Source organism: Phyllobates terribilis, unplaced genomic scaffold, assembly GCF_046119375.1.
Source record: "Phyllobates terribilis strain yellow unplaced genomic scaffold, ASM4611937v1 Scaffold_11__3_contigs__length_659146591, whole genome shotgun sequence".
Classification (NCBI taxonomy): domain Eukaryota; kingdom Metazoa; phylum Chordata; class Amphibia; order Anura; family Dendrobatidae; genus Phyllobates; species Phyllobates terribilis.
In genome coordinates this window covers 581,148,745-581,175,370 of record NW_027362771.1, presented here as the reverse complement: position 1 = coordinate 581,175,370, position 26,626 = coordinate 581,148,745, and the positions used below count along the sequence as shown (strand labels likewise).

At 46.1% G+C, this 26,626-nt stretch overlaps 1 protein-coding gene across 2 annotated transcripts in view; it reads left to right on the top strand.

Annotated features, from left to right (window-relative positions):
* The window catches only part of KANK2 (KN motif and ankyrin repeat domains 2), a 121,917-nt gene extending 98,605 nt beyond the window's left edge, over positions 1–23,312 (top strand). For both annotated transcript variants that reach the window (XM_073654221.1, XM_073654222.1), the window contains 11 exons: positions 3,925–4,174; positions 4,257–5,449; positions 5,668–5,784; positions 9,653–9,722; positions 10,171–10,389; positions 10,540–10,627; positions 11,198–11,417; positions 14,336–14,478; positions 15,334–15,534; positions 15,619–15,711; positions 22,347–23,312. In XM_073654221.1, the coding sequence (XP_073510322.1) occupies positions 3,925–4,174; positions 4,257–5,449; positions 5,668–5,784; positions 9,653–9,722; positions 10,171–10,389; positions 10,540–10,627; positions 11,198–11,417; positions 14,336–14,478; positions 15,334–15,534; positions 15,619–15,711; positions 22,347–22,403 (2,651 nt within the window). In that variant the 3' untranslated portion in view covers positions 22,404–23,312. The remainder of the gene's footprint in view (positions 1–3,924; positions 4,175–4,256; positions 5,450–5,667; positions 5,785–9,652; positions 9,723–10,170; positions 10,390–10,539; positions 10,628–11,197; positions 11,418–14,335; positions 14,479–15,333; positions 15,535–15,618; positions 15,712–22,346) is intronic.
* Positions 23,313–26,626: the final 3,314 nt, after the last annotated feature.

The window sequence follows — 26,626 nt, the reverse complement described above, 5'->3', positions numbered from 1 at the left end:
AACTACTATAATACTGCTCCCTATGTACAAGAATATAACTACTATAATACTGCCCCTATGTACAAGAATATAACTACTATCATACTGCTCCCTATGTACAAGAATATAATTACTATAATACTGCCCCCTATGTACAAGAATATAATTACTATAATACTGCCCCCTATGAACAAGAATATAATTACTATAATATTGCCCCTATGTGCAAGAATATAACTACTATAATACTGCCCCCTATGTACAAGAATATAACTACTATAATACTGCCCCTATGTACAAGAATATAATTACTATAATACTGCCCCTATGTACAAGAATATAACTACTATAATACTGCCCCTATGTACAAGAATATAACTACTATAATACTGCCCCTATGTACAAGAATATAATTACTATAATACTGCTTCTATGTACAAGAATATAACTAATATAATACTGCCTCCTATGTACAAGAATATAACTACTATAATACTGCCCCCTATGTACAAGAATATAACTACTATAATACTGCACCCTATGTACAAGAATATAACTACTATAATACTGCCCCCTATGTACAAGAATATAATTACTATAATACTGCCCCCTATGTACAAGAATATAATTTCTATAATACTGCCCCCTATGTACAGGAATATAATTACTATAATACTGCCCCCTATGAACAAGAATATAATTGCTATAATATTGCCCCTATGTACAAGAATATAACTACTATAATACTGCCCCTATGTACAAGAATATAACTACTATAATACTGCCCCCTATGTACAAGAATATAACTACTATAATACTGCCCCTATGTACAAGAATATAATTACTACAATACTGCCCCTATGTACAAGAATATAACTACTATAATACTGCCCCCTATGTACAAGAATATAACTACTATAATACTGCCCCCCTATGTACAAGAATATAATTACTATAATCCTATTCTATGTACAAGAATATAACTACTATAATACTGCCCCCTATGTACAAGAATATAACTACTCTAATACTGCCCCAAACGTACAAGAATATAACTACTATAATACTGCCCCCTATGAACAAGAATATAATTACTATAATACTGCCCCTATGTGCAAGAATATAACTACTATAATACTGCCCCCTATGTACAAGAATATAAATACTATAATACTGCCCCTATGTGCAAGAATATAATTACTATAATACTGCCCCCTATGTACAAGAATATAACTACTATAATACTGCCCCCTATGTACAAGAATATAACTACTATAATACTATCCCTATGTGCAAGAATATAATTACTTTAATACTGCCCCCTATGTACAAGAATATAACTACTATAATACTGCCCCCTATGAACAAGAATATAATTACTATAATACTGCCCCTATGTGCAAGAATATAATTACTTTAATACTGCCCCCTATGTACAAGAATATAACTACTATAATACTACTCCCTATGTACAAGAATATAACTACTATAATACTGCCCCCTATGTACAAGAATATAACTACTATAATACTGCCCCTATGTACAAGAATATAACTACTATAATACTGCCCCTATGTACAAGAATATAACTACTATAATACTGCTCCCTATGTACAAGAATATAACTACTATAATACTGCCCCTATGTACAAGAATATAACTACTATAATACTGCTCCCTATGTACAAGAATATAATTACTATAATACTGCCCCCTATGTACAAGAATATAATTACTATAATACTGCCCCCTATGAACAAGAATATAATTACTATAATATTGCCCCTATGTGCAAGAATATAACTACTATAATACTGCCCCCTATGTACAAGAATATAACTACTATAATACTGCCCCTATGTACAAGAATATAATTACTATAATACTGCTTCTATGTACAAGAATATAACTACTATAATACTGCTTCTATGTACCAGAATATAACTACTATAATACTGCCCCCTATGTACAAGAATATAATTACTATAATACTGCCCCCTATGTACAAGAATATAATTACTATAATACTGCCCCCTATGAACAAGAATATAATTACTATAATATTGCCCCTATGTGCAAGAATATAACTACTATAATACTGCCCCCTATGTACAAGAACATAACTACTATAATACTGCCCCTATGTACAAGAATATAATTACTATAATACTGCCCCTATGTACAAGAATATAACTACTATAATACTGCTTCTATGTACAAGAATATAACTACTATAATACTGCTCCCTATGTACAAGAATATAACTACTATAATACTGCCCCTATGTACAAGAATATAACTACTATCATACTGCTCCCTATGTACAAGAATATAATTACTATAATACTGCCCCCTATGTACAAGAATATAATTACTATAATACTGCCCCCTATGAACAAGAATATAATTACTATAATATTGCCCCTATGTGCAAGAATATAACTACTATAATACTGCCCCCTATGTACAAGAATATAACTACTATAATACTGCCCCTATGTACAAGAATATAACTACTATAATACTGCCCCTATGTACAAGAATATAATTACTATAATACTGCTTCTATGTACAAGAATATAACTAATATAATACTGCCTCCTATGTACAAGAATATAACTACTATAATACTGCCCCCTATGTACAAGAATATAACTACTATAATACTGCCCCCTATGTACAAGAATATAACTACTATAATACTGCCCCCTATGTACAAGAATATAATTACTATAATACTGCCCCCTATGAACAAGAATATAATTGCTATAATATTGCCCCTATGTACAAGAATATAACTACTATAATACTGCCCCCTATGTACAAGAATATAACTACTATAATACTGCCCCTATGTACAAGAATATAATTACTATAATACTGCCCCTATGTACAAGAATATAACTACTATAATACTGCCCCCTATGTACAAGAATATAACTACTATAATACTGCCCCCCTATGTACAAGAATATAATTACTATAATCCTATTCTATGTACAAGAATATAACTACTATAATACTGCCCCCTATGTACAAGAATATAACTACTCTAATACTGCCCCAAACGTACAAGAATATAACTACTATAATACTGCCCCCTATGAACAAGAATATAATTACTATAATACTGCCCCTATGTGCAAGAATATAACTACTATAATACTGCCCCCTATGTACAAGAATATAAATACTATAATACTGCCCCTATGTGCAAGAATATAATTACTATTATACTGCCCCCTATGTACAAGAATATAACTACTATAATACTGCTCCTATGTACAAGAATATAACTACTATAATACTGCCCCCTATATACAAGAATATAACTACTATAATACTGCCCCCTATGTACAAGAATATAACTACTATAATACTGCCCCTATGTACAAGAATATAACTACTATAATACTGCCCCTATGTACAAGAATATCACTACTATAATACTGCCCACTATGTACAAGAATATAACTACTATAATACTGCTCCTATGTACAAGAATATAACTACTATAATACTGCTCCTATGTACAAGAATATAACTACTATAATACTGCTCCTATGTACAAGAATATAACTGCTATAATACTGCTCCTATGTACAAGAATATAACTACTATAATACTGCTCCTATGTACAAGAATATAACTACTATAATACTGCCCCCTATGTACAAGAATATAACTACTATAATACTGCACCTATGTACAAGAATATAACTACTATAATACTGCCCCCTATGTACAAGAATATAACTACTATAATACTGCCCCCTATGTACAAGAATATAACTACTATAATACTGTCCCTTATGTACAAGAATATAACTACTATAATACAGCTCCTATGTACAAGAATATAACTACTATAATACAATATATATAAGGTACAAAAATATAACTGCTATTTTTACAATATAATTTGCCGCAATTTTTATTTTCCAGGTAAATCTGTTCCAAATTCTTTTTCTGCCATGAAAGAGCCTGCAGCACCATATTCTGTGGAGACGCCATACGGATACCGACTGGATCTAGACTTCCTAAAATATGTTGATGATATAGAAAAAGGGCACACCATTAAACGAGTGCCGGTCAGCCGCAGACCTCGGTTTGGATCGTTACCCAGAGGACCCGGATATACTGGATCATGGTGGACATCTACTGAATCTCTCTGCTCCAATGCCAGCAATGACAGGTACTCTTCTGCTTACACATAGATTGACACTTAAGTCTGATCTCAGATGTTTTGGATCTGACTTTTGGGTTTTGTTTTGCAGTCGTCATTCATCTTACTCCTATTGTGGCAGAGGCTTTTACCCAGCATATGAAGTTAGGAGTGGATCTCAAACCTCAAGCAGCTTCAATCCCAGGGTTGAGAAAACCCTGCTGGATGCAAGCAAGAAGCTGGAAGCTGGACAGTCTCGTCCACTCAGTCTTGGATGCCGGTCCTCCAGCTCCATTTCGACTCCATCTCTCTCTCGTCTTCCCTCTTCGTCCTCCTGTCAGCAGCTGTCTTCTTTTACTCCACTAAGTTCTGGGATGTCTACACCAGTGTCTCCAACTCCGGTCCACCTTCAACATGTGCGAGAGCAAATGGCCGTGGCCCTGAAGAGATTACGTCAACTGGAAGAGCAGGTTAAGATGATTCCAGTCCTTCAAGTGAAAATTTCGGTGCTCCAGGAGGAAAAACGTCAGCTCAGTGTCCAACTCAAGAGCCAGAAATATCTAGGACACCCGGGAGGAATCACTAAAAGCAGGACCAGAGGAGAACTGTACATCGAAATTCCAGAAGAAGAGTTGAAGGATGGAAGAAATGAGGTTGGAACAGGAGAAGATAAGAAAGCACGTGATGAAGAAACTGAAGGAGAGGACAAGAAAGAGTCAGGAGAGCGAAAGGACTATTTGGAAACAGAAGCCAAGAAAGAGTGTTTGGCTTCCAATGGGAGACCCGTTAAGAAATTTTGTAGTGTTGGAGTTTGGGTGAGAGAAGTTGACTTCATCCCTCATGGACCATCTAGACAGCTAGAGGCGGACAAACAAAAGCTTCTAGTCCAGGCGCTATCAGCCAAAGTGGCAGTGTTGGAACGGCAGCTTAATCGGGCATTGACCGAGGTTCAAAACGCCAACCGCAAACTAGAGGAGGCCGAGCGAGCGTCGTCCAGAGGCGATGACACGTTAAAGAGAGAAAAGAAAGAAGATGTGAGAGCCGATGCAGTGAAGGTTGCAAGGGTGGAACGAGGAAGTGAGGTTGTCTCCAGCACTGAGGTTGGACCTGGAGTCCATCCTCAAAGGTCACGAGATCTGGAAGGTAGAGGAGTAGCCATAATAAAAACTAGAGAAGAAGAGGAAAGAGTCTACAAGAGCCGGGAAGTGATGGATAAACCACTTTTTACTTCAACCGGACCTTCTGTCCATGTCCATTTGGTCAAGAAGATCAGCATCACTGGTCAAAGCAGTGGGGAGAAGAAAGGTGAGTGGTGGATTGTATTTGTGACTTCTCTATGGGCAACAAAAAGTCTTGTCTTTGGCCTCTTGGTTGGCCAACTTTTAGACCAATTTTTGCTACACAAATTGGCATACAATGGCACATCTTAAGCCATGCCCTCCCAAGAGGCCTCTTTTTCATGATGCTCATAGACCCCTACTTTCTATGAAATGATATTGACGCCTTTGCTTCTCTGTCTTCAGAGCTTGATTCGGGCAATGAAAAAGAAGAGCCATCTCCTTGTCTTATTGTCAACCAGAACATTCAAAGAGCAGATATAACTGGGGATGGTTCAGCGCCCAGGAAAGAAGATGGCACAGGTAACGTGGTCAAGAGCTATCTATCAATCTAACTAACGTCAAGAAGGATTCATCTCATTATCTATGGATTTAATTACATTCTTGTGAGGGCAGCATGGTTCATCCATGTGTTTTTTAGGGCTAAGATCCTTTGCTGTGTGTTTTTTAAAGAGAACCTGTCATCTGGCACAATGGATTCGAGACTGACTGTGTTATTGCAGCCATGTATGTCAGAAAAACACACTTAGAAAGGCCGGTCAAGGCCTCTGCATCTAGGCCACACATGTCAAATTCTGGCTCGTGGGCCCAATCTGGCCCGCAGGGTGGTTTTATTTGGCCCGCGACACCAAAACCAACACCCTTGTGGGGCCATTATTCTGTATAGAGGACTATGTGCGGCCCATTATTCTGTATGGAGGACTATGTGGGTCCATTATTCTGTATGGGGGACTATGTGGGGCCCATTATTCTGTATGGAGGACTATGTGGGGCCATTATACTGTATGGAGGACTATGTGGGGCCATTATTCTGTATAGAGGACTATGTGGTGCCCATTATACTGTATGGAGGACTATGTCGGTCCAATTACACTGTATGGAGGACTATGTGGGGCCATTATACTGTATAGAGGACTATGTGGGTCCCTTTATTCTGTATGGAGGATTATGTGGGGCCATTATACTGTATGGGGCACTATGTGGGGCCCATTATTCTGTATGGAGGACTATGTGGGGCCCATTATTCTGTATGGAGGACTATGTGGGTCCAATTACACTGTATGAAGAACGATGTGGGGCCCATTATTTTGCATGGAGGACTATGTGGGGCCCATTATACTGTATGGAGGACTATGTGGTGCCCATTATACTGTATGGAGGACTATGTGGGTCCAATTACACTGTATGAAGGACGATGTGGGGCCATTATTTTGCATGGAGGACTATGTGGGGCCCATTATACTGTATGGAGGACTATGTGGGTCCAATTATACTGTATGGAGGACTATGTGGGGCCATTATTCTGTATGGAGGACTATGTGGGGCCCAATATACTGTATGGAGGACTATGTGGGTCCAATTATACTGTATGGGGGACTATGTGGGGCCATTATACTGTATAGAGGACTATGTGGGTCCCTTTATTCTGTATGGAGGATTATGTGGGTCCATTATTCTGTATAGAGGACTATGTGGTGCCCATTATACTGTATGGAGGACTATGTGGGTCCAATTACACTGTATGAAGGACGATGTGGGGCCATTATTTTGCATGGAGGACTATGTGAGGCTCATTATACTATATGGAGGACTATGTGGGTCCAATTATACTGTATGGAGGACTATGCGGGGCCATTATTCTGTATGGAGGACTATGTGGGGCCCATTATACTGTATGGAGGACTATGTGGGTCCAATTATACTGTATGGAGGACTATGTGGGCCCATTATACTGTATAGAGGACTATGTGGGTCCCTTTATTCTGTATGGAGGATTATGTGGGTCCATTATTCTGTATAGAGGACTATGTGGTGCCCATTATACTGTATGGAGGACTATGTGGGTCCAATTACACTGTATGAAGGACGATGTGGGGCCATTATTTTGCATGGAGGACTATGTGGGGCCCATTATACTGTATGGAGGACTATGTGGGTCCAATTATACTGTATGGAGGACTATGTGGGGCCATTATTCTGTATGGAGGACTATGTGGGGCCCATTATACTGTATGGAGGACTATGTGGGTCCAATTATACTGTATGGAGGACTATGTGGGGCCATTATACTGTATAGAGGACTATGTGGGTCCCTTTATTCTGTATGGAGGACTATGTGGGGCCCATTATTCTGTATGGAGGACTATGTGGGTCCAATTACACTGTATGAAGGACGATGTGGGGCCCATTATTTTGCATGGAGGACTATGTGGGGCCCATTATACTGTATGGAGGACTATGTGGGTCCAATTATACTGTATGGAAGACTATGTGGGGCCATTATACTGTATGGAGGACTATGTGGGTCCCTTTATTCTGTATGGAGGACTATGTGGGGCCCATTATTCTGTATGGAGGACTATGTGGGTCCAATTATACTGTATGGAGGACTATGTGAGGCCCATTATTCTGTATGGAAGACTATGTGGGGCCATTATACTGTATGTAGCACTATGTGGGGCCCATTATACTGTATGGAGCACTATGTGAGGCCCATTATACTGTATGGAGGATTATGTGGGGCCCATTATTCTGTATGGAGGACTATGTGGGGCCCATTATTCTGTATGGAGCACTATGTGGGGCCATTATTCTGTATGGAGGACTATGTGGGGCCCATTATTCTGTATGGAGGACTATGTGGGGCCATTATACTGTATAGAGGTCTATGTGGGGCCCATTATACTGTATGGAGGACTATGTGGGGCCCATTATACTGTATTCTGGTTGGCCCACGACTTTGTCCAAGTTTATAATTTTGGCCCTCTGTGTATTTGAGTTTGCCATCCCTGATCTAGGCTGACTAGCCAAGGTAGGTCCCGCATGGCTTCTCCCTACCCTGATCCCTTTAACTGACAAGCCTATCCCTAAAAGCACACATACGGATAGACCAGTCAGTCTAGGAGATTGATGCGGGAAGAAGCCACCAGGAACCTGCATCGGACTAGTCAGCCGAGACACGTAGGGCCCGATTCATCAGTTGTGTTGTTTTTTTGTCATTTTAAGTCACTTTTCACTCTTTGTTTTGTGGTATTCATTGACTTTTTTTGACGCCAAGTTCTCCAAACTAGCTCACGCTGGTCATGAATTTTGCTCAAAATCTAACATGTTCCTCATTTATTTATTTATTATTATTTTTGCACCTTTTTAAAGAAAAAACTCGCAGGTGCCTCTCAAATGTTCCATCAAAAATTTCAGGTGCGAAAAAATTTAGAGACTTTTTAAAAAGTTGCAGTTTATGAATCGGTTGCAAACATCTAGGAAGCAAATAACATGTCCACAATGGAGAAGGTAAAAAAATGTATAATTAAACAAAAAAAACCACCAAAAACTAGATAAAAAATGCTATAATGCATCGGGCCCATACACCCCGGCTGGCTTTTCAAAGTATGTTTAACACAGTAAGACTCTGACTTATGGTACAAGTGGTTGGGGCAGCTTTAATCATATGACAGGTTCCCTTTAATATATCTTTATTGAAATAGAAGCTTGAAATAGCATAGAATAATAAGCTACAATTCTGTTTCCCCGCAGCCTCCACTAGAGGGAGCTCACTGCACACAGTGCTATGAACAGTATGCATTTAGCTCCTGAGCTCCCTCTGGTGGTGGCTGCAGGCAGCCTGAACTTCATTTCTTCAGTTATAGATCTATGCAGGGGGTAAGAAAAAAAATAAACTACCGCTACTATGCAGTTAAAAGAAATGATTTTACTCGCAATGAAAAAAAAATATAGTCATTTATTTTATGGTTGATTTTCATTACTGAATCTCTGAGACAAAGTCAGTTGGTTTAGATGGCCATTTGCTAAAGACCATCTCACGGCTTTATGTGGGTCTTAAATGCAGATGATGTGTGAATCTCATATATAGTGTCAGGTACATACCAAGTGCAGCCACGCGCCATCCATATTTAGTACCGCCATTTCCCCCAAACAAAGTGCAGCCATGCTATCTTGCAATATACTTGTGCCCCCAAGTGCAGCTGTATACCCCCATTGTAGACTGCATCCACATGCCCCTCATACACAATGCAGCCTATCATCATATACAGTATCTACCTCTCCAGCACTGCCGCGCCGCCCTCTGGATTTATCACTGTGTGACACTGCCATCTAGTGGCCACAATGGAAATTTTTTGCTGACAATTTTGTCTTCTACGATATTTTTCAGAATTTTCGGAGAAAGGCATCGCTCAGGAAGAACAGGAGACAAAATCTCAGTTCTCTGGGATTAATGGAGAGTAAGTACCAGAAGAGTGAATACAAATTTTGTGGCCCCCATTATAAAGTCCTCAGAGGACGTGGTCAGCGTCTCGCCAATTGGAAATTATTACAGTGCAATTTATTTAATCCGTTATCTAATAATCTCATGATTAGGTAACTATATGGCCCCATAGATTATTTTTTCCTTATTATAAAAGGATTAAAGTACTTGATAGTGATCAGAGCTCTAATTCCCCAGCATACCTGCCTGCAGTCACCACTAGAGGGAGCATGCTAGCTTACTGAACACATCAATATTAGCTGAGTATGCAGTGAGCTCCCTCTAGTGGCGGCAACAGGCAACTGGGATATCATAAATCTAAACCTACACAGGGGATTTGCAGCTCTATAGCAGAAACAGGAGCTTGGATCACGATTAAGGAGAATCACTTTCAGGCTATGTTATAACTTGTACATTTCTTGTAGAATGGATGCGGCGTCATCTGAAGATTCTGGAACTATGGAGAATCCGTCTGACAGTGAAAGCACGGAGAGTGAATATCATGAGGCCAGTGAGGGGCTTAGTGCGGCCCAGACTGACGTACAAGTACCACTCCCATCCAGCGGCCAGCCAAAAGATACTGAGAAGCGCCAAGCCCCAGAGGACCCGGCGAGCAGCCCGGCCCCTACTAGTCCTGTCCCCAGGTAACACTAGTGCAGATCTGTTACTAGCCCTAATTGTAGATTTAGTGGTCCTATAATAAGATATGGGGATAAGGTTGGCCCCATCCTCCGTGCCCAATAGCTATGTCCTTGCCAGTCTTCCATCTCGGTCTCCATTATGTCTTGACACAGGGTGGAGCTCAGTAACGTCCTGATCTCGGGCTGCGTCGCTCTGCAGAAATATCTGGACGATCCTGCTGCCCTTACAGAAGAAGAGACGGTAAGAGGGAAATAAAAAAATATCATAGAATAAAAAGCTACAATTCTGATCCCCAGCAGCCTCCACTAGAGGGAGCTCACTGCACACTGTCTTATTAATGTAAAATTTATGAACTGTTTGCATTTAGCTCCTGAGCTCCCTCTAGTGGTGGCTGCAGGTAGTCTGAACTTCATTAATTCAGTTTTAGGTCCATGCAGGGGTTAAGAAAAAAAAATAAACTAACACTACTATGCAATTAAAAAAAAATTATTCTACATACAATAAAAAAATATAGACATTCATTTATGGGTTGATTTCCATTATTGAGTCTCTGAGAGAAAGTCAGTTGTCAACTTTAACTAAGCAATGCCTTACTATACATGGTGGAACTAAAAGTCCCAGCTAGAAACATTCAGCCTCAGCAGATGGAAATGCACATCCAATGGCCTAAATCAGCAGCTTATTGTGATACTACAACTCCCAGCATGCTGTGAAATCTGCAGAACAGTCGGTCGTGTTCTCCTGGGACTTGTAGTATTACACCGGCAGGTCGCAGATCACATAGTAACACGTCTTCTGTGATGTGTTCAGGCAGCAGCACATGAAGCTATTATGAAGGAATGGATGAAAATCTTCAGACAGAAGGAGGTGGAGCCCGCCATCATCCGCCATCACTTAAATGTCTTCCGCGCTATGTCTCCACGTCTCCTGGAAGTCATCGTAAACATGGCCGACCCTAAAGGGAACACCGCTGTCCACTATGCCGTGTCCCAGTCCAACTTCATTGTGGTCCAGCAGCTCCTTGATACTGGTAAGATCACACATATTCCTTACTGGGTTTGTCATTCTTAAAGGTCAACTTAGCAGTAAATAGTTAAAATTACAGGGAAGGGTTAGGGAAGAAGGGAAAAGCCTTTAAAGAGGACCTGTCACCAGGTCAAAAGGGGGCAGTTTTTGGTCTTATTTTATTCCCGCTCTTCCCCTGAGTATGCCAAGTTTATATTTTTTTTTTAAATCCACCATACTGTTCCAGAGATATGGACCTTTTTTTTTATATTAGTTGCTAATTTTTCATGGTCTTTACAAGGGGGCGTGGCTGACAGAGGGACAGCCTAAAGCCACGCCCCCAAGGAACTGTAAGCCACACCCCCGTCTAAAGACCATTAAAAATTAGCACTAAATAGGTCCATACCTCCAGAACCGTATGGCGGATTATGAAAAAACAAAACCTGAAGACTGAGGGGAGCAGCGGGAATAAAATAGGAGCAGAAAATGGCCACTTTTGACCTGGTGACCTCTTTCAATAATGCCATTAAAGGATCTTGTATTTCCCAGTCGAGAAACCAACTTAGCTTGAGAGAATGAGATCCAATAGTTCTGAGATCTCGAGCATAAAGATTGGTCCTGCTCATAAAGATGTCATTTTATGGGTATTTACAGATGGGGCACAGGAGATTCACACTACACCTCTGACATTATGGAGGTGTCCAGCTAAGTACCATTTGGGGGGGCAATAATGATTATCTGCCAATCGGGATACTCAGAAGCACTTGATATAACATAGTCCTATTCACACAGCACTGGCCATAGGAGATTGCTACAACAATAATAGTGCCTGTACAAACATGCCAGTCAGTGAAGCAACCAGAAGAGTGCCTAGAGAAAAGTACCATCGACTGCTATGTGGCTCACAGTCATTCCTACTTTGACTATGTAGGACCCATTACTTAGACAGCCATTGTTTCGGCAGAGGAATTGAACACATACTAGCAGAAAACTCACACAGAGCTAGATTTACAGCTACACTACTCAGTACTGCTGTGTAATGAATACTTACTAGCAGGAAACTCACCCAGAGCTGGATTCACAGATACACTACTGGATACTGCTGTGTAATGAACACCTACTAGCAGGAAACTCACCCAGAGCTGGATTCACAGATACACTACTGGATACTGCTGTGTAATGAACACCTACTAGCAGGAAACTCACCCAGAGCTGGATTCACAGATACACTACTGGATACTGCTGTGTAATGAACACCTACTAGCAGGAAACTCACCCAGAGCTGGATTCACAGATACACTACTGGATACTGCTGTGTAATGAACACCTACTAGCAGGAAGCTCACCCAGAGCTGGATTCACAGCTAAACTACTCAATACTGCTGTACATTCACAGCTACACTACTTAGTACTGCTGTGTAATGAACACTTACTAGCATTAAACTCACCCCAAAGCTGAATTCACAGCTCCACTACTCAGTACTGCTGTGTAGTAAACACTTATTACCAGGAAACTCACCCAGAGCTGGATTCACTGCTACACTACTCAATACTGCTGTACATTCACATCTACACTATTTAGTACTGCTGTATAATGAAAATTAGGTAGCAGGAGACTCACTCCAGAGCTGTATTCACAGCTACACTACTTAGTACTGCTGTGTAATGAACACTTATTACAAGGAAATTCACTCAGAGCTGGATTCACAGCTACACAACTCAATACTGCTGTACCTTCACAGCTACACTACTTAGTACTGCTGTATACTGAAAATTAGCTAGCATGAGACTCACTCCAGAGCTGTATTCACAGCTACACTACTCAGTACTGCTGTGTAATGAACACTTACTAGCATGAGACTCACTCCAGAGCTGTATTCACAGCTACACTACTCAGTACTGCTGTGTAATGAACACTTATTACCAGGAAATTCACCCAGAGCTGGATTCACAGCTACACTACTCAATACTGCTGTACGTTCACAGCTACACTACTTAGTACTGCTGTATAATGAACACTTACCAGCATTAAACTCACCCCGGAGCTGAATTCACAGCTACACTACTCAGTACCACTGTATAATGAAAATTAACTAGCAGGAGACGCATTCCAGAGCTGTATTCAGAGCTACACTACTCGGTACTGCTGTGTAATGAATACTTACTAGCAGGAAACTCACCCCAGAGCTGGACTCACAAGTAGACAACTCAATACTGCTGTTTATTCACAGCTACACTACTTAGTACTGCTGTGTAATGAACACTTATTACCAGGAAATTCACCCAGAGCTGGATTCACAGCTACACTACTCAATACTGCTGTACGTTCACAGCTACACTACTTAGTACTGCTGTATAATGAAGACTTACCAGCATTAAACTCACCCCGGAGCTGAATTCACAGCTACACTACTCAGTACCGCTGTATAATGAAAATTAACTAGCAGGAGACGCATTCCAGAGCTGTATTCACAGCTACACTACTCAGTACTGCTGTGTAATGAATACTTACTAGCAGGAAACTCACCCCAGAGCTGGACTCACAAGTAGACTACTCAATACTGCTGTTTATTCACAGCTACACTACTTAGTACTGCTGTATAATGAACACTTACCAGCATTAAACTCACCGCAGAGCTGAATTCACAGCTACACTACTCAGTACTGCTGTATAATGAACACTTACTAGTAATAAAACCCTGGGATCCGTTTTATTTTACAGGACTTTTATAATAAAATGGACATATTTATTTTAAGTGTTTTAAGCATTTCTCGTGAGATCAGTGTTGTTCCCTTTAATTATCCTTCTACATCACCCAATTGACTATCACCCTACAAGCCGTCTGTTCCAATACTTCCCATCCTTTCCGAATCTCATTGTAAACGTCAAACCCTCCGTGCTGCCGTCTCTTACCCCTCCTCTACTTCACTCTTTCCCTCCAGGCCTGTGTGATGTGAACAGACAGAATAAGGCCGGATTCACTCCCCTCATGCTCACAGCTCTGGCAGCTTTCCGCTCCAATGAAGACATAGAGACAGTCACGCAGATGTTGCGCCTTGGAGACGTTAACTGCAGAGCCAGCCAGGTGTGTACGTATAGAAAGGCCATTCAGAAATCCGGGCAAGGTGGGTGACAGCCCCTGTGTACATTGTAAAGGCAGCCATGTTACTTGTCACCCAGAATTCCCAGAAATAGATATTGTAATATATCTTATTAGACAAATATCCTTCTTTCTCCACTTATGAGCCACTTCCTCTCCTCTCCCTCCTGAACTAATTGTTTACCCTGAACATTTTTGAAAACCCCTTTTGGCCAAGACAGATTGACAACTCCATGAGGGATCAAGTCTTTGGAGAGGAAGAAGGAAGGATGAATTCTCTGGGAGAGCAACAGACACAGATAGATTTCTAGTAAGGGTTTATCTCACCCAAAGCTGGATTCACAGATACACTACTTAGTACTACAGTATAATGTCCTCCACGCTGCTGCTGCTTCTAAACATTTACTCTATAGAGACAGGAGAGCAGGAATCCCTTATGTCTGTGTGTGTCGGTTTCCTTCAACTGGGTGAGAGACGATTGAAATTTAGAAATGAAGCCTGAAGATGGGAAAATGGGTGAAAAGTGCAGGATACAAGTCATAAAACGTCCAGAAATAGCGTTATTCTTCATGGACACACGACAACTCATTCTGAAAAGTCACCTGTCATTTCAGCTTTAATTTTTAATTGAACTTCAATGAGTTAAATGACAAAATTCTAGCTACCACTAGACACCACTAGGGGGAGCTCTCTGAAGGTGGATTTATTATTGAGTTCAATGGGAGCTCCCATAGACATGAGAAAATGGAAGAATAGGGGATATTAGCCCTGGAATACTGAATATCACCCCCTAGGGGCCCTATACTCGCCCTAGAATGGTTTATATTTGCTTTTTTTCAGGCAGGACAAACGGCTCTGATGCTGGCGGTCAGTCACGGGCGTCTGGACGTGGTGCGCGCTCTTCTGCAGTGCGGGGCGGATGTAAACGTGCAGGATCACGACGGCTCCACAGCGCTCATGTGCGCGTGTGAACACGGACATGTGGATATCATCAGCCTCCTACTGGCCGTTCCTACCTGCGATGTGGCGCTCACAGATAATGTAAGTCATCAAAGAGGTGGACCCCCAGGTGGGACCCCCAATAACACGTGCGCTGAGTATAATGGCTGCCTGTCTCTGTGTTAGGATGGGAGCACAGCTCTGTCTATTGCGCTGGAAGCTGGGCAGAACGATATAGCGATGCTTCTCTACGCTCACAGCGCCAAGTCCTCTGCCGAGGTGAGTAGCGTCCGACAGGGGAACCGCGAACACCATCATCCGATTACTCTATTGTTTGTTGCTTCAGACAATGGGCCACGTGTTTGAGATCTGATTGGTTGCACTGTGGAACACAGCCATTTATGCAGGAGTCTGCCCCTCCCACCACAGGGAGAAACAGACAAGACGGAGGAGCTATGAGTCATGGAATATGCCCCTCCCACCATAGGGTGACATGGAATCGGCCTCTCCCACCACAGGGTGCCACAGACAAGAGGGAGGAAGAGCCATGTGTCATGGAATATGCTCCTCCCTCCATAGGGTGACACACAGGAAGGAGGAGCTATGTGACATGGAGTCTGCTCCTCCCACCACAGGGTAACATAGTCAAGAGGGAGGAGCTATGTGACGTGAAGTCAGCTCCTCCCACCACAGGGTGACACACAGGAAGGAGGAGCGATGTGACTTGGAGTCTGCCCCTTCCACCACAGGGTGACAATCAAGAGGGAGGAGCTATGTGACATGGAGTCTGCCCCTTCCACCACAGGGTGACAATCAAGAGGGAGGAGCTATGTGACATGGAGTCTGCCCCTTCCACCACAGGGTGACAATCAAGAGGGAGGAGCTATGTGACATGGAGTCTGCCACTCCCACCACAGGGTGACACACAGGAAGGAGGAGCTATGTGACATGGAGTCTGCCCCTCCCACCACAGGGTAACACACAGGAAAAAAGAGCTATGTGACATGGAGTCTGCCCCTCCCACCACAGGGTAACACACAGGAAGGAGGAGCTATGTGGCATGCAGTCTGCCCCTCCCACCACAGGGTGACACACAGGAAGGAGGAGCTATGTGGCATGGAGTCTGCCTCTCCCACCACAGGGTGACACACAGGAAGGAGGAGCTATGTGACATGGAGTCTCCTCCTCCCACCACAGGGTGACACACAGGAAGGAGGAGCTATGTGACATGGAGTCTCCTCCTCCCACCACAGGGTGACACACAGGAAGGAGGAGCTATGTGACATTGAGACTGCCCCTCCCACCATAGGGTGACATACAGGAAGGAGTAGCTATGTGACATGGAGTCTGCCTCTCCCACCACAGGGTGACACACAGGAAGGAGGAGCTATGTGGCATGGAGTCTGCCCCTCCCACCACAGGGTGACACACAGGAAGGAGGAGCTATGTGACATGGAGTCTGCCCCTCGCACCATAGGGTGACACACAGGAAGGAGGAGCTATGTGACATGGAGTCTGCCACTCCCACCATAGGGTGACACACAGGAAGGAGGAGCTATGTGACATGGAGTCTGCCCCTCCCACCATAGGGTGACACACAGGAAGGAGGAGCTATGTGACATGGAGTCTGCCCCTCCCACCACAGGGTGACACACAGGAAGGAGGAGCTATGTGACATGGAGTCTGCCCCTCCCACCATAGGGTGACACACAGGAAGGAGGAGCTATGTGACATTGAGACTGCCCCTCCCACCATAGGGTGACATACAGGAAGGAGGAGCTATGTGACATGGAGTCTGCCTCTCCCACCACAGGGTGACACACAGGAAGGAGGAGCTATGTGGCATGGAGTCTGCCCCTCCCACCACAGGGTGACACACAGGAAGGAGGAGCTATGTGACATGGAGTCTGCCCCTCCCACCACAGGGTGACACACAGGAAGGAGAAGCTATGTGACATGGAGTCTGCCCCTCCTACCACAGGGTGACACACAGGAAGGAGGAGCTATGTGACATGGAGTCTGCCCCTCCCACCACAGGGTAACACACAGGAAGAAGGAGCTATGTGGCATGCAGTCTGCCCCTCCCACCACAGGGTGACACACAGGAAGGAGGAGCTATGTGGCATGGAGTCTGCCTCTCCCACCACAGGGTGACACGCAGGAAGGAGGAGCTATGTGACATGGAGTCTGCCCCTCCCACCACAGGGTGACACACAGGAAGGAGGAGCTATGTGACATGGAGTCTGCCCCTCCCACCATAGGGTGACACACAGGAAGGAGGAGCTATGTGACATTGAGACTGCCCCTCCCACCATAGGGTGACATACAGGAAGGAGGAGCTATGTGACATGGAGTCTGCCCCTCCTACCACAGGGTGACACACAGGAAGGAGGAGCTATGTGACATGGAGTCTGCCCCTCCCACCATAGGGTGACACACAGGAAGGAGGAGCTATGTGACATTGAGACTGCCCCTCCCACCACAGGGTGACACACAGGAAGGAGGAGCTATGTGGCATGGAGTCTGCCCCTCCCACCACAGGGTGACACACAGGAAGGAGGAGCTATGTGACATGGAGTCTGCCCCTCCCACCACAGGGTGACACACAGGAAGGAGAAGCTATGTGACATGGAGTCTGCCCCTCCTACCACAGGGTGACACACAGGAAGGAGGAGCTATGTGACATGGAGTCTGCCCCTCCCACCACAGGGTAACACACAGGAAGGAGGAGCTATGTGGCATGCAGTCTGCCCCTCCCACCACAGGGTGACACACAGGAAGGAGGAGCTATGTGGCATGGAGTCTGCCTCTCCCACCACAGGGTGACACGCAGGAAGGAGGAGCTATGTGACATGGAGTCTCCTCCTCCCACCACAGGGTGACACACAGGAAGGAGGAGCTATGTGGCATGGAGTCTGCCTCTCCCACCACAGGGTGACACACAGGAAGGAGGAGCTATGTGACATGGAGTCTGCCCCTCCCACCACAGGGTGACACACAGGAAGGAGGAGCTATGTGACATGGAGTCTGCCCCTCCCACCACAGGGTAACACACAGGAAGGAGGAGCTATGTGGCATGGAGTCTGCCTCTCCCACCACAGGGTGACACACAGGAAGGAGGAGCTATGTGACATGGAGTCTCCTCCTCCCACCACAGGGTGACACACAGGAAGGAGGAGCTATGTGGCATGGAGTCTGCCTCTCCCACCACAGGGTGACACACAGGAAGGAGGAGCTATGTGACATGGAGTCTGCCCCTCCCACCATAGGGTGACACACAGGAAGGAGGAGCTATGTGACATGGAGTCTGCCACTCCCACCATAGGGTGACACACAGGAAGGAGGAGCTATGTGACATGGAGTCTGCCCCTCCCACCACAGGGTAACACACAGGAAAAAAGAGCTATGTGACATGGAGTCTGCCCCTCCCACCATAGGGTGACACACAGGAAGGAGGAGCTATGTGGCATGGAGTCTGCCTCTCCCACCACAGGGTGACACACAGGAAGGAGGAGCTATGTGACATGCAGTCTGCCCCTCCCACCACAGGGTGACACACAGGAAGGAGGAGCTATGTGGCATGGAGTCTGCCTCTCCCACCACAGGGTGACACACAGGAAGGAGGAGCTATGTGACATGGAGTCTCCTCCTCCCACCACAGGGTGACACACAGGAAGGAGGAGCTATGTGGCATGGAGTCTGCCCCTCCCACCACAAGGTAACACACAGGAAGGAGGAGCTATGTGGCATGGAGTCTGCCTCTCCCACCACAGGGTGACACACAGGAAGGAGGAGCTATGTGACATGCAGTCTGCCCCTCCCACCACAGGGTGACACAGGAAGGAGGAGCTATGTGACATGGAGTCTGCCACTCCCACCATAGGGTGACACACAGGAAGGAGGAGCTATGTGACATGGAGTCTGCCCCTCCCACCATAGGGTGACACACAGGAAGGAGGAGCTATGTGACATGGAGTCTGCCCCTCCCACCACAGGGTGACACACAGGAAGGAGGAGCTATGTGACATGGAGTCTGCCCCTCCCACCATAGGGTGACACACAGGAAGGAGGAGCTATGTGACATTGAGACTGCCCCTCCCACCATAGGGTGACATACAGGAAGGAGGAGCTATGTGACATGGAGTCTGCCTCTCCCACCACAGGGTGACACACAGGAAGGAGGAGCTATGTGGCATGGAGTCTGCCCCTCCCACCACAGGGTGACACACAGGAAGGAGGAGCTATGTGACATGGAGTCTGCCCCTCCCACCACAGGGTGACACACAGGAAGGAGAAGCTATGTGACATGGAGTCTGCCCCTCCTACCACAGGGTGACACACAGGAAGGAGGAGCTATGTGACATGGAGTCTGCCCCTCCCACCACAGGGTAACACACAGGAAGGAGGAGCTATGTGGCATGCAGTCTGCCCCTCCCACCACAGGGTGACACACAGGAAGGAGGAGCTATGTGGCATGGAGTCTGCCTCTCCCACCACAGGGTGACACGCAGGAAGGAGGAGCTATGTGACATGGAGTCTGCCCCTCCCACCATAGGGTGACACACAGGAAGGAGGAGCTATGTGACATTGAGACTGCCTCTCCCACCATAGGGTGACATACAGGAAGGAGGAGCTATGTGACATGGAGTCTGCCTCTCCCACCACAGGGTGACACACAGGAAGGAGGAGCTATGTGGCATGGAGTCTGCCCCTCCCACCACAGGGTGACACACAGGAAGGAGAAGCTATGTGACATGGAGTCTGCCCCTCCTACCACAGGGTGACACACAGGAAGGAGGAGCTATGTGACATGGAGTCTGCCCCTCCCACCACAGGGTAACACACAGGAAGGAGGAGCTATGTGGCATGCAGTCTGCCCCTCCCACCACAGGGTGACACACAGGAAGGAGGAGCTATGTGGCATGGAGTCTGCCTCTCCCACCACAGGGTGACACGCAGGAAGGAGGAGCTATGTGACATGGAGTCTCCTCCTCCCACCACAGGGTGACACACAGGAAGGAGGAGCTATGTGGCATGGAGTCTGCCTCTCCCACCACAGGGTGACACACAGGAAGGAGGAGCTATGTGACATGGAGTCTGCCCCTCCCACCACAGGGTGACACACAGGAAGGAGGAGCTATGTGACATGGAGTCTGCCCCTCCCACCACAGGGTAACACACAGGAAGGAGGAGCTATGTGGCATGGAGTCTGCCTCTCCCACCACAGGGTGACACACAGGAAGGAGGAGCTATGTGACATGGAGTCTCCTCCTCCCACCACAGGGTGACATACAGGAAGGAGGAGCTATGTGACATGGAGTCTGCCACTCCCACCATAGGGTGACACACAGGAAGGAGGAGCTATGTGGCATGGAGTCTGCCTCTCCCACCACAGGGTGACACACAGGAAGGAGGAGCTATGTGACATGGAGTCTGCCCCTCCCACCATAGGGTGACACACAGGAAGGAGGAGCTATGTGACATGGAGTCTGCCACTCCCACCATAGGGTGACACACAGGAAGGAGGAGCTATGTGACATGGAGTCTGCCCCTCCCACCACAGGGTAACACACAGGAAAAAAGAGCTATGTGACATGGAGTCTGCCCCTCCCACCACAAGGTAACACACAGGAAGGAGGAGCTATGTGGCATGGAGTCTGCCTCTCCCACCACAGGGTGACACACAGGAAGGAGGAGCTATGTGACATGCAGTCTGCCCCTCCCACCACAGGGTGACACACAGGAAGGAGGAGCTATGTGGCATGGAGTCTGCCTCTCCCACCACAGGGTGACACACAGGAAGGAGGAGCTATGTGACATGGAGTCTCCTCCTCCCACCACAGGGTGACACACAGGAAGGAGGAGCTATGTGGCATGGAGTCTGCCCCTCCCACCATAGGGTGACACACAGGAAGGAGGAGCTATGTGACATGGAGTCTGCCCCTCCCACCATAGGGTGACACACAGGAAGGAGGAGCTATGTGACATGGAGTCTGCCCCTCCCACCACAGGGTGACAGTCAGGAGGGAGGAGCTATGTGACATGTAGTCTGCCCCTCCCACCATAGGGTGACACACAGGAAGGAGGAGCTATGTGACATTGAGACTGCCCCTCCCACCATAGGGTGACACACAGGAAGAAGGAGCTATGTGACATTGAGACTGCCCCTCCCACCATAGGGTGACATACAGGAAGAAGGAGCTATGTGGCATGGAGGCTGCCCCTCCCACCACAGGGTGACACACAGGAAAGAGGAGCTATGTGGCATGGAATCTGTCCCTCCCACCACAGGGTGACACCAAGAGGGAGGAGCTATGTTACTTGCATTATTCCCCTCCCACCACAGGGTGACCTAGACAAGAGGGAGGAGCTATGCTACTTGTATTATGCCCCTCCCACCACAGGGTGACACCGGAAGGGAAGAGCTATGTGATATGAAGTCTGTGTCACCCTGTGGTGGGAGGAGCAGACAAGTAGGAGCTATGTTACTTGCATTATGCCCCACCCACCACAGGGTGACAGATAGGAGGGAGGAGCTATGTTGCTTTTATTATGCCACTCCCACCACAGGGTGGTACAGATTGGAGGGAGGAGCTATGTGACATAGAGAATGCTCCTCCCACTCATGGTGTCACAGACAAGAGGGAGGATCTACGTTACATGGAATATGCACCTCCCACTGCAGGGTGACACAGGTAGGAGGAGCGATGTGACATTTAGTCTTCCCCTTCATCAACAGGGTGATAGACAGAAGGGAGGAGCTGTGTCACATGGAGTCTGCTCCTCCCTCCACAGGGTGACAGACAAGATGGAGGAGCTTTTAACATGGAATCTGCTCCTCCCACCGCAGGGTGACAGAAGGGTGTAATGTTACAGGTGTGTAATTCTTAACATTTCTGCGTTTATTTTTTTAGGGTGCGGAGAAAAATCTTAAAGCCCAGAGTGCAAACCCAGGTGATGAATCCCAATAGAAGGAGGATTTTGGGTTCTCCACCCTGTTCACAAGAAGGACTGGAGAGGATGGTTGCCTCTGCATGCCGTCCAGAGCCTTATGGCTTCCCCTGATGATACACAGCGCTGCAAGACCACTATTCATCCCGCTTCAGCACCATGGAGAGAGGAACGCTGGAGGCCTGAGGGGCGGGTGGGTGCAGGGCTCGCCAGCGAGTGCTGGGAGGACAGGAGGTTAATGTACAGGTTCAGAAAGAGTTAATAAGGATGTCTGAGGAAGAAAACAACCCAAGACGGAAAAGAAGAACCCATCAACCATTGCCTCGCAGACTCGAAAATACTTGTAAGATCTCTGCTTGCTGTCTAAGAAAACATTCTCATTTCAATACTGAGGTATAAAAACTGTATAGATCTAATATTTCTCACAGCTGAGGGTTTGCTGCATTGGCATTGAGTCCACACAATCCTCTGTGAGCCAAACACATCATCAGTGAAAACCAAACCAGCGACAATGTATCGGCGTTGGTAAAATGTATTTGGAAAGGAGAATAGAGCATTGTGTGGACAGGATACAATGGGACGAAATCTCTGCTCTTAGTGGTATTTGATCAGGATGGGTTGTAAACAAGAAAGTGTTAATTTCCTGACAACAAACAGATAAACTGAAGAACAAAATATTTTGAAAGCTTTGGAAATTTAAAGGAGAGTTCTCCCTAATGATCTCATATAATATATATCTACTGTATTGTCACTTTCCATAAATATGTATTTTTTTTTTTTTGTACTTGATGTAAATGCCGCTGTTCTCCTGAATCCGGTGATGTTTTTCTTGTGCTCCTGCGCCTCTCCGTTCCTGAGATACAGCTTTATATATAAATCTAGTCTTGTTAGCCAAGTGGGTGTAGTCCTCAGGGAGATGCCCAAAGAGAAAGAGTTGAGGACTACGCCCACTTGAATAACAAGACTAGATTTATATATAAAGCTGTATCTCAGGAACGGAGAGGCGCAGGAGCACAAGAAAAACAACGCCGGATTCAGGAGAACAGCGGCATTTACACCAGGTTAATGCATTTATGGTAAAGTACAGGTCGTCTTTAAAGGAAAACTATTCCCACTAATATCCTGGTGACTTAACGGAGAACAGAGAACGCCTCCGCATGCCATGGGAACGCCATAGAGTAGAGATCAATGGTTGTTGCATATCAGGGGGCAATTATGGGTGCAAAAAAAAAGAGCTTTCCTTTAATACTTTGAGGAAGGGAAAGACGTCTACACCCTCCAAAAGTTGAGCAGAGAGACAATAGGTAATATGACATCCAGTGGATACGTGAGAGGTGATGTGTAGAAGGGTTTTATGTACGTTCAGGACTGTTACCAAAGAGAATGGACTTGATGTGCAGGAAAAAAGTGGATTGGACGACCACAGCAAGCAATCAGATCCACTGGCGTAAAATGTAAGCAGTGATCTGATTGGTGGCTGGCGGCTGGCTCCCCACTTTGCGCCCTTTTTCGTCCATGATGAGGCCAGTTAGGTTTGGGGACCCTCTCTCAGGTGCTCGGGTACATCGTAGCTCCTTCCATACTTTTCAGCAATAATTTTTTTGATATTGGTTGTACTAGAGGCACTGCTATATATATATATATATTTTTGTTATCCATACTTATATGTGAGACAGTTGACTACCTGTATTGTATGAAGGTTATCACTATATAAATATATGTATATAAATAAATGGTTATAAATCCGACTTGTGTCCTCCTGGGTGTAAAGGAATAGGCACACTATATATTCTGTGTCACGCTGTATACTCTGTGTTGCCCTACACTCAGGTTCACGCTGTATCTATTGGGTCAGGCGCTATCCATTGGGTCAGGCTCTATCTTCTGGGTCAGGCTCTATCTTCTGGGTCAGGCTCTATCTTCTGGGCCAGGCTCTATCCATTGGGTCAGGCTCTATCTTCTGGGCCAGGCTCTATCTTCTGGGTCAGGCTCTATCTTCTGGGTCAGGCTCTATCTTCTGGGTCAGGCTCTATCCTCTGGGTCAGGCTCTATCTTCTGGGTCAGGCTCTATCCATTGGGTCAGGCTCTATCTTCTGGGCCAGGCTCTATCCTCTGGGCCAGGCTCTATCCTCTGGGTCAGGCTCTATCTTCTGGGTCAGGCTCTATCTTCTGGGTCAGGCTCTATCTTCTGGGTCAGGCTCTGTCCATTGCGTCAGACTCTATCTTCTAGGTCAGGCTCTATCTTCTGGGTCAGGCTCTTTCATCCAGGTCATATTTTTTGTTAGAATTGGAATTAGGCTCTATCCTATGGTCAAACTGGTTCTATCCTGTGGGTTAGGCTCTATTCTTTGGCTTTGGCTTTATACTTCAAGTCATGCTCTCTCCTATGGGTAACACTCTATCCTCTGGATCTCTCTATTGTCTCCATAATGCTCTATCCTCTGGCTCGGACTCTATCCTCTGGGTCAGGCTCTACCTTCTGGATCTGACTATCCTCTGGGTCACACTCTATACTTAGGGTCATTTATTCTCTATTATCTTTATTCTCTAGGTCATGCTTTTCCTCTGGGTCAATTTTTTTTTATAATTGCGGGGCACGCTTTAACTTCTAGGTCACCCTTCATCCTCTGGGTAACGTTCCATCGTCTGGTGCACTCTCCATCCACTGGGTCACGCTCCGTCCCCTCGGTCACGCTCTATCTGCTGGATCTAGCTCCGTCCTCTGAGTCACACTCTATCCACTGGATCAAGCTCTATCCTCTGGGTCACACTCTATCCACTGGATCAAGCTCTATCCTCTGGGTCACGCTCTATCCTCTGGGTCAGGCTCTATCTTCTGGGTCAGGCTCTATCCTCTGGGTCAGGCTCTATCCTCTGGGTCACGCTCCGTCCCCTCGGTCATGCTCTATCTGCTGGATCTAGCTCCGTCCACTGAGTCACACTCTATCCGCTGGATCAAGCTCTATCCTCTGGGTCACGCTCTATCCTCTGGGTCAGGCTCTATCTTCTGGGTCACGCTCTATCCGCTGGATCAAGCTCTATCCTCTGGGTCACTCTCTATCCTCTGGGTCACGCTCTATCCTCTGCGTCACGCTTTATCCTCTGGGTCACGCTCTATCCTCTGGGTCACGCTCTATCCTCTGGGTCACGCTCTATCCTCTGGGTCACGCTTTATCCTCTGGGTCACGCTCTATCCTCTGGGTCACGCTCTATCCTCTGGGTCACGCTCTATCCTCTGGGTCACGCTCTATCCTCTGGGTCACGCTCTATCCTCTGGGTCACGCTCTATCCTCTGGGTCAGGCTCTATCTTCTGGGTCAGGCTCTATCCTCTGGGTCAGGCTCTATCCTCTGGGTCACGCTCCGTCCCCTCGGTCATGCTCTATCTGCTGGATCTAGCTCCGTCCACTGAGTCACACTCTATCCGCTGGATCAAGCTCTATCCTCTGGGTCACGCTCTATCTGCTGGATCAAGCTCCGTCCCCTGAGTCACACTCTATCCGCTGGATCAAGCTCTATCCTCTGGGTCACGCTCTATCCTCTGGGTCACGCTCTATCCGCTGGATCAAGCTCTATCCTCTGCGTCACGCTTTATCCTCTGGGTCACGCTCTATCCTCTGGGTCACGCTCTATCCTCTGGGTCACGCTCTATCCTCTGGGTCACGCTCTATCCTCTGGGTCACGCTCTATCCTCAGGGTCACGCTCTATCCTCTGGGTCACGCTCTATCCTCTGGGTCACGCTTTATCCTCTGGGTCACGCTCTATCCTCTGGGTCACGCTCTATCCTCTGGGTCACGCTCTATCCTCTGGGTCACGCTTTATCCTCTGGGTCACGCTCTATCCTCTGGGTCACGCTCTATCCTCTGGGTCACGCTCTATCCTCTGGGTCACGCTTTATCCTCTGGGTCACGCTCTATCCTCTGGGTCACGCTCTATCCTCTGGGTCACGCTCTATCCTCTGGGTCACGCTCTATCTTCTGGGTCACGCTCTATCCGCTGGATCAAGCTCTATCCTCTGGGTCACGCTCTATCCTCTGGGTCACGCTCTATCCTCTGGGTCACGCTCTATCCTCTGGGTCACGCTCTATCCTCTGGGTCACGCTCTATCCTCTGCGTCACGCTTTATCCTCTGGGTCACGCTCTATCCTCTGGGTCACGCTCTATCCTCTGGGTCACGCTCTATCCTCTGGGTCACGCTTTATCCTCTGGGTCACGCTCTATCCTCTGGGTCACGCTCTATCCTC